Source organism: Muntiacus reevesi, chromosome 1 (genome assembly GCF_963930625.1).
Source record: "Muntiacus reevesi chromosome 1, mMunRee1.1, whole genome shotgun sequence".
Taxonomy (NCBI): domain Eukaryota; kingdom Metazoa; phylum Chordata; class Mammalia; order Artiodactyla; family Cervidae; genus Muntiacus; species Muntiacus reevesi.
In genome coordinates this window covers 273,749,602-273,759,241 of record NC_089249.1, presented here as the reverse complement: position 1 = coordinate 273,759,241, position 9,640 = coordinate 273,749,602, and the positions used below count along the sequence as shown (strand labels likewise).

Here is a 9,640-nt window from a genome sequence, read left to right as displayed (position 1 = left end):
GGAGTTTACTCAAACTCATGTCCATTGAGTTGGTGATGCCATCCAGCCATCTCATCCTCTGTCATCCCCTTCTCCTCCCACCTTCAATCTTTCCCAGCATCAGGGTCTTTTCACATGAGTCAGCTCTTTGCATCAAGTGGCCAACGTATTGGAGTTTCAGCTTCAGCATCACTCCTTCCAATGAACACCCAGGACTGATTTCCTTTAGGATGGATTGGTTGGATCTCCTTGCAGTCCAAGGGATTCTCAAGAGTCTTCTCCAACACCACAGTTCATAAGCATCAATTCTTCAGCGCTCAGCTTTCTTCACAGTCCAACTCTCACATCCATACATGACCACTGGAAAAACCATAGCCTTGACTAGACGGACCTTTGTTGACAAAGTATATCCAATCTGGTAGCAGAATGTTTCCTCTTTTTTTCCCCCTCTTCTTTTGAAGTTGGTGTTTTCATTATTAAAATAAAAATGGTCCTAGAACTGTCACCTATCAAGAACCTTTACCTATAAAGCATTGCCTGGTTGTTTTCTTCTGGCTGGAGTTTTTTTTTTTTTTTTTAATATAATTTTATTTGTTATTTTTGGCTGTGCTGGGTCTTCCCTGCCACCCAGGCTTTCTCTAGTTGCAGAGAGTGGGGTTACTTTCTAGGTGGGGTGCTTGGGCTTCCCATCGCAGTGGCTTCTCTTGCCACGGTGCACAGGCTCCGGGATGTGAGGGCTTCAGTAGTTGCAGTGCTGGCTGCCTGGGGTCGAGCTGCGGTTCCCGGGGTCTAGAAAACAAGGCTAGACCGTTGTGGTGCACCATCTTAGTTGCTATGTGGCATGTGGGATCTTCCTGGACCAGGGATCGAACCCATGTCTCCTGCAGTGGCAGGCAGATTCCTTACTACTGAGCCGCCAGGGAAGCCCTGAGTGATGTTTGATGGACCTACTTTAAAACATTTTAGTTGACAAGGCTGGTTTATTCAAGTGGCTTGAACGTCATTTTAATGAGGCCAGCGGCACATGCTCCACCTCTGTAATCGGTCAGTGTATCCTCCTGGACTCTGGATGCCCAGGGTCTTTATAAACCCACACAACCCTCGCAAGGCAGAGGGGACACAGAGACAGCCCCCCCAAGCACACAGCTCAGACATCACATTTAGGGCTCAAGGGACTGCATGTTCTATTACTGAGTTGTTAAGCATCATGCTTACTGGAGGTACTCTGGGCAAGAAGAACAGTAAGTTCAAAGGAAAATACTTTCAAAATGAAAATGTGAATGTGGCTCATCCAATTAAAAGACATGCTGAAAATGGATGGAGGCAGAAATAATATGGTGAGCTACGGAGTGAAATAAAGAACTGGGAACTGCTCCCTGCTTCTTGGATGTCTGGATTACACTCTCTGTGGGGGAGATGTTTCTTGGTTCACATACAAATAGATCACTGTGGGAACAGAGGGAAAACTGAGGCAAAAGTATCTTGGCCCAGAAAGGACGGCAGCAACAGCAGTGCCTGTGATTTATTCCGGGTGATTATAGGCAACAGGATGCTGCTAAGCGCTGTGGCCACCGAAATAAAGAGAGAAATTGAGATAAAAGGATCCTTAGAATCTGCTAGTCACCATTCAAAACAATAGCGACTTCTTTTTAAGGCTTTGGACAACTGTTCAAATTTCAATCCCTGAAAAGCTGGAGGTCTGGACGTGAATACAGTGAAGAATGTTTTTCCTCTTTTTTAAGTGTAGACTTCATGGTGACATAGATGATTTCTTAGTGTTCGTTCAGTACAGACATAAGCACGAGGTACTCAGTGGTTATAACACTGCGATCTTACTTTGTGTGGGTGGTTCAGTTGACATAATTTTCCTTTTCTATTTGTTCTGAACTACCACACACAAACACCACATGTAAGGATTAACTTTCTCTTTTAAGAAACGACTCCGTATGTTTTCCGCAATCAGAATTTGCCCCATTTAGCATTCTACCTTCTGGCACTAACAGTCCTTTTCTATGCCTTCCGCAGTTTGGGTTTAATTCTCTCTCAAGCTTCTCTACCCTTTGGCATGTTTCTTGAACAAAGACCAAATTGTGATCTTGTGATGTCTCTTTCTGGAACACCCAAGAAGTGAGAATTTACTAAAGTTTACAAAGCCAGGAAATCCTGCCCAATATCCTCCCCACCAGGACTAATGAAGTTGCTGCATCCAAGCTGCCTTCAAAGAACCAAATGCAGGTTCTGTGCTTGCTGGGGACCAAAACCAACCCTAAAGAAAGACCTTTGGGATGATACCAGTGGTCTAATCTCACACATACTGACTTATTTCCAACTGCTTAGAAATTAAAAAAGGAAGAACTATAGTAGTGATATAGTTCAGAAAAGAAGTGAGTGTGTGGACTGGTTGAATGACTCATCGTCAGTAACCATGAAGGGTTTTGCACACACCCCCCCTCACGCCCTTTCTTCTGCTATTTCTCGCTCTTCCAGCAGGTGTCACCACAGTCACAGAACAAACATTCCACAGCAGGGTATGTAACTTTATTTTTCTACCATAATAATTTAAAGTATTTACACACTGCACACTCACTGTTTTACACAGATACTTATTCATATACCTATGAACCACATCTAAAGATTTCTTTGCAAAGACTCGACACAATGTGGGGGTTTCCGAGTGTAACAAAGAGAAGGGAAGGACAAAAAAAAAAAATTTTGAGTCTTCAGACAGCCATGTGGTACATCTGTGAAAACCAGCGTTCCCACAAGGATAAGCTCCCCCAGAAGGCATCCTACCTAACGTGTGAGTATGACCCAAAACGCTTCTGGTTAAGGGCGGGGGGGGGGGGGGGGGGGATTTCAAAAACCAACATGTGCAAGGAGCATTTTTTTTTTTTTTCTCTAGACTTCCTATGAAAGAAACAGAAGAAAATAAGCCAGGCCCTTCTCTAGACAAATACCTGTATTTCTGAAACAGTTATCCATGGGGAAGACTTCAGAGTCACAGAGAGACACGGACTGCAAAGGGAAAACAGCCAAATCCACTGGTACTAAGAGTTGTGATGCAACCTTTCCAGGTAAAGGCTACGGCAAAACCACACGGTTTCCTTTTCCCAGCTATTAGGAGAGGTGGTTGTTTTGCTTTCGCTGAAAAGGACACAGGTATGTTACATCATGTACACACTAAACCCAGACATCGTAGAAAACTTCTACCGTTTTCCACCTTTAGACTATTTGCACAAAAATAGTGGTTAGCGGTACCCTAAATAGTTTTTCTCCTGCATTCTACTCAGTTACATAACAGAAGTACTAGCTAGCTACAGCTTCTGACCTGGGCACGTGACTCCATAAGGGAACAAAAGCAGTCACGGTTCAGAGCTGATGGAAGGCAGGCCCCCGGCCGGCTGTGATACAAGGATAACAGGTTTGGGGCTCAGCTCTCTGGTGCTGCATCTTTGCCCAGTAAGAGGCAGGACGCCTTCGGGATTTTCCCAGACTGGCCAAGATCATTCTCTCGTACATCGGAAGACGGGCTCAAGAGAAGCTTTGCCACTTCTGGTCAATCGACAGCTCCATGCTGTGACCGACAGATCAATTCACAAAGAAACAGAACTTTCACAAAGGGACATCCTCTTTGCTACCAAATCTGGCAGTGCCACTCATCAAAAGGAAGAAATTAACCCGGCCAACTAAACCTACGGACAACCTTGACCCAAATCTCTGTGGCCTTTCAAGTTCACCGTCTGTTTCCATTTACGCAAATGATTCAAGTACAAACTCTACCACTAATTCTTGGAACCAGATATTTACATTTTAGGTATAACAATAGAAACCTACCTATCCTGGAGTTCCTGTTCTCACATACTGCTCTTGCCTTTGGGTGTTGGTGGTTTTAAGAGGTGCCAACATGGAAGGCATGGAAGAGGGAAGGCGTTGCTCGTGTAGCTCGGTGAAATCACTATAAAGTTAAATGAGCAACCAATAGTCACCTACGCCTATTAAGAGGGAAAGGGATTAAATCGAGAGGCCACGTGGGGAGCAGCTCTGGTCAATGAGAATGTCTGACGACCCAGCACCCAGTCAGGCTGCATACAAGGTCAGACCAAGGAAGCATTTCTGTGGTCAGCACCCCCGTCCATCCCATCACACACACACACACGCGCAAAGTCGGAGGATGAAGAAGACCGCGGTGTGGGGGCAAGGAAGAGGAAACCTTTGTGTGATGGGATCTGGGTCTCCACATGAAGGAATCTAATACACCCGAGTGCCTGGGCTCCCCGCTGCTACGCTGAGCCTGGGGCGGGCTCACTGGGTGTAGACACGGGTAAGGACAAGCCCAGCCAGCCAGAGGAGGCGGCTGGGAACGCGGCCTTGTACACATCACAGAGGGAAGATCAAGGCACGATCGCTCCACTGAGGCGTTTGCACTTTCTTTGTTCAATGTAGAATGGAGTGAAAGGCGCGAGAAGCGACAGTTTGAGCAGGGAATGAGGGATGACGAAAGTCCGAGCGGGCTCTAGCAAGATGCCTGCTATCTCCTTACCCGTTGCCATCTCGAGCCCCTCCTGACCTAGGAACACAGCAGCTTCATACGGTTCAGCCTACCACGCTCTAAGAGCTCAGACGTACCAATCCTAGTTAATAAGAACCTTGCTAACGTTCTCCCCACCCGCTGAAGACGAGTGGCAGACGTCCAGGAGGGACAGTGCTTCCTAGAATCAGTGTTCAACGGCCAAGAGCACCTGCAGGGGGGCGGGGCGGGGCGGTTCACAGTCCTTCCACGTGGAGTGCGGGCAGGAGAAGCGGGCAAGGGCCGATTCCCAGGAACGAGGCAGCCGCACCAGGAGGGCAGCGGGTGAACGCTGGGCGCGCGGCGATGGCCACGGCCGGGAGGGCTCCGCCAGCACGAGCTGCAAACGAGCTCGCCGGGCCTCTTCCGAAGGCGCGCCGCACACGGTGTCTGTGCGCGTGTGCTATCTACGTACTGACCAGGTACACACATAAATATTTAATATATAAAAAATAAAGTGCTTTCTAACAGGTCCCCGGGCAGGGACGTTATAAAACATTTCACAAAACTGCAAAAAAAAAAAAAAAAAAAAAAAAAAAACACGAAAAACCAAAACCCCAAATCGGTAACGGTCCAAGAACACTACATCCAACATTACGTGGAAAACAGCCAAACGCGATATGTACAAATCAGGTGGGCATCCCGGGACACACGCACCCTGCATCTTGTCATATACATGGTATATACATATATACTCTTCTTACTCAATATATTATGACAATATATATTTTTTAAAAATTTTGTTATAGACAGGAGGAGAAACGGAACAGGAAAAGAAAAAGACAATCCCCTACAAAAAGAGAAGGATCAAGCATGTGAGTCCCAGACTGACAGACCAGAGGGGGCGCCCACCGGGAGCCCCGCGGCCGCTGCTCGGGAAAATGTGCCAGCGCTCCTTCCTGGGGTGCAGCGCCTCCACGTCCTCCAGGGCGCTGTGCGCGGCGGCCGTGAAGTTGGCGTCGCCGGTGGTGAGCAGGTCAAAGACGCAGGACTGGAAGTAGATGTCCTTCACCGGCATCCGCTCGTGGCAGCGCGCGCTGGCCGTCTCCAGCGTGTAGCCGGGCCAGCCCGGGGCCGCGGGGCTGCGGGCCAGGCCGGGCCCCAGGATGGCGGACACCTGGCCCTGCCCGTCGTCGATGCGCTCGCCCAGGGGGCAGCCGGTCACGCACAGCTGCAGGTCCTGGCTCTCCTCGTAGGCCATGGCCAGCGCTTCGGGCATGCGGATGGCCAGCGTCAGGTAGCGGCCCAGCTGCCGCACGAACACCGTGGTCCCCATGTAGCGCGCGTGCATCTCCACCGAGCGGCCGCTCTCCCGCTCCACGATCCGCAGGCTCTTGGGGTCGCCGTCCCCGCCGCTAGTGCTGCCGTCCACGAAGGCGGCCGGCAGGTCATCGGTCACGGCTTGGTACACTTTCTGATCCGTACACTCCCGGTGCGCTTTGAAGATGATGGTGATCTGCGGGGGAAGGAAGGCGGACAAAGTTTTAACACAGATGGGAGGGAGACGGGGTGGGGGCGGGGACGACAGCATCCTTGGGCTGAGAGAGTTGCCCTTCGTTCTGGACACTGAACGGGCTAGCGACAGAATCTCCCAACTCAGCGTATCTGCTTCTGCCTTGCAAATGAAAGGCGTCACTGTTAGGGACAATTTTAAAGGCCCTATGTATTCACTGGGAGGATGGATGCTGAAGCTGAAACTCCAATACTTTGGCCACCTGATGCGAGGAGCTGACTCTGGAAAAGACCCTGATCCTGGGAAAGACTGAAGGCAGGAGAAGAAGGGGACAACAGAGGATGAGATGGTTGAATGGCATCACCGGCTCGATGGACATGAGTTTGGGTAAACTCCCGGAGTTGGTGATGGACAGGGAGGCCTGGTGTGCTGCAGTCCATGGGGTCGCAAAGAGTCAGACTCGGCTGAGCGACTGAACTGAACTGATGTATTTGTGTTTTTTTCCTTGATGTGGACTTTTTTTTTTAAACTTTTTATTTTATATTGGAGAACAGCTGATTAACAATGTTGGCGATAGTTTCCCCTGGACAGCAAAGGGACTCAACCATACATATACATGTATTCATTCTGATGTGAACCATTTTTTAAAAGTCTTTATTGAATTTGTTACAATATTGCTTCAGTTTTATGTGGGTTTTTTTTTTTTTTTTTTGGCCATGAGTCATGTGGGGTCTTAGCCCCCTCACCAGGGATCGAACCTGCACCCCTCTACACTGGAAGGCGAAGGAATCTTAACCACTAGACAGCCAGGGAAGTCCCAAAGTCCTATGTGTTTAGAATGGAAAACTGACACAGATTTAGAGAGTGTGTATCAGCAAAAAATTTTTATTTTCCTAAGACAGAAAAATGTTGTTGTTGGGATATAGGCAAGTTTTATTGATCATTTGTATCCTGTCTCCTTCCAAAGAAAGATGAGTTGTGGCAGACAGCGCTGAGAAAAAAAGAAAGAAGATTCCTTTCTGAGTGATGCAGATGCTCTAAGTGGCTTCACGAATAATAAACCTACCAGAACTGTGATTTCTAAAAAGTTTCTCCCTTGGACTCTAAAACAATATCCTAGGACTCATCACTACAAGCTGAGCTATACACACACGCTCGGGGAAGAAAGAGAAAGCTGAGGAGGGAGCCAGCCCAGCAACAGCTACCGGCCATGTGCCTCAGGAAAGATTCTCTGAGTCTCTTAATCAAACGTTTCACATGACCGGCTAATCCTTGGGACAGCGGAATCACTTGGCAAGTGCGCTCCCAAGCACTGGCAGAGAATAAATACCCTAAACCTAGTTACAGCAAATGTTTTCCCCAAACAGCACACTGGCCCTTCAGCTTCTCAGAAATCTGTTCCCCAGTCAACTCTCAAGTCTCCAAATTAAGCAGAAAACTCGTGGAGAAAAAAAAAAATCTACTGATAATACAAAAGCTTCCCTTTAGTGATCCTGGACATCTCTGGTACAGGGGATAGAAAGATGCTAAGACAGATAGGGGCTTCTGGGTCACACAAGGTGGGAAAATGGTCCCCAAGGGGGGGGGGGAAAGACAACATTTTGAGATTTGAGTTATTGTCTGTAAGTGAGGTAATGGCTTATTATGCTTTCTTCTTGAAGGAAAGAAAAAAGTATCAGGTGACTTCAGTCAAGGAGGAAGGGAGACAGGCCAAACACTCTACAAATTACTCTGGATGGAGGCAAAGGGCCACCTCCTGCAAGGGGACTAATCAAAACAATAGACCCTTGTTAAAAAGGCCGCGGGGGCCTCCCTCCCCACCCTTCTCCCTACAAGCCTTTGCCGCCACCCTCGGGTTCATGTCTGAAGGCTTTTCCCCCGGCCCGGCCAGCATTTGCTCACGCTATTTAATTCCACATGTTCCCACTGGTGTTACTTGACTGGAATTTTCCAGCCATTTCATTTCACTTCAGCCAGTTGTAAAGCCAGATCCGAACCAGCTGTGGCTGCAGCAACTGGTTAAATTCATATCCGTTGTTTGCAGCTGCAACCAAAAGCCAGACAATGCACTGTGAGAATGCCTGGTGTCTCCCTGCCTAATTACTCTGAGCCACAATTTAATTTCACGACCAGCCTTCTCACGTTTCAACACCTTCCTAACAACCTGAAGGAGGTGTACCAGAGATGGTTTCAGGAAATTTGCTGTGCATCCAACCATACGACCTTCCAGAGCGAGTGGGATTTTTTGAGCTAGATATCTAATGGGACTATAAAATAGATTTATTTGGTGACTCTAAAGACAGTTTGACAAGTGCTTTTTAGAGGCAAGCTGGGATCTCTTGGAGGAGAAAAGACTAATTCAAGTAAATTCTGCACCTGAAAGGATTGCAAGTTAATACAGATGGCTACAATAAGAGTAACAAGACTTTTCATACAGCCGTTATCCTCATTTTCAACCAGAACATCCAAATGACTTCTTCTACAACAGTTAAACCTTTTGTCATTCCAATCTAACAAACCTCAAATTTAAACCAACTTGGCCTTATTTGCAAGAATTAAGTACTTTTCAGTTTGCCTTAGGAAAAACATAGAGGAATTAGTTTTGTTGGGAAAACACAGCAGAGAAATCCAATTCCAACGAAGTTTCCAAAAAAGCAAGCAAGGGTCAATATTAACATGGATGGAAGAGTTCCCTGTCTCACCAAGTCTCTGCGGTTTTCATTAAAAACACCAATTCCAACTCAGGAGTCATTTCAAACACCTCTCACGTTACTGTCCTCTGCTCTACCTGTGACACCAACAGGTAACTCCCACACCTCCAGAAAATCAGGTAAAACTTAAAAGCTCGACCTCTGTACTACTGTCTACACTCACAAAATATTCTAGTTTACCTAATGGATTTTTGTCGATCTGTTGAATTTCCTAGGAGTGATATTCTCTACAAGACAATGAAGTTGATGTCTCTTCCTCTGTTAGGTGAGATAATTTGCTCACAGAGTCTATGTATAGAAGCAGCCCTTGAATCAAGATGTTGAGGGTAATGAATTAACCTCAAAACTTGAGAGAGGTTTCCTGAGTGGTCCTCTGTAGTCTAAGTAGATACTGAAGAGGCACCTAGAGATATAAGCAATGAAAATGTAGCAAACACAAGGTAACAGTACCTGAGAAGCCTATAAGGGATTTTCATCCCTCATACAATTGCAACCTGAGGTCTTAAAAAGCAAGCACTCAGCCAGGAGGGGTCAGAAATTCATTTTCCATTTCTATTCTCCTCTTTAGAAAACTTAAATAAAATTTATTCACTCTCAATAATTCTTACTTTAAAAACATTCAAATTTTAATTGAAATGTTTGGAAATTCCACACATTTTCTATTTACAACTAGCAGCTATCAGAGGGTCAGAATAGGACATTCAAAATCGTACTCTAAAGCTCTTAAACAGATAACTTAAAAACAGCTATGCTCTTTACTTTCCCCGTCTCTATGAACTGATCCATATGCTGTAATAACTCAATTTGGCACATCTGTTCTCTGCCACACCATTTATTATTGATGGATGGCATTTCTGTGCATTTAAAACATCAATGCCTTTTGTTAAACCTTCCCCGCCCAGCTCCTCCCAACCCCCACCTCAGACAAAC

General features: G+C 46.7%; 1 protein-coding gene across 1 annotated transcript in view; it reads right to left on the bottom strand.

Moving 5' to 3' along the window:
- Positions 1–2,501: 2,501 nt before the first annotated feature.
- Positions 2,502–9,640, bottom strand: part of RGMB (repulsive guidance molecule BMP co-receptor b) — a 28,102-nt gene continuing 20,963 nt past the window's right edge. The window contains exon 5 of the mRNA XM_065919420.1: positions 2,502–6,002. Within this exon, the coding sequence (XP_065775492.1) occupies positions 5,337–6,002 (666 nt within the window). The 3' untranslated portion in view covers positions 2,502–5,336. The remainder of the gene's footprint in view (positions 6,003–9,640) is intronic.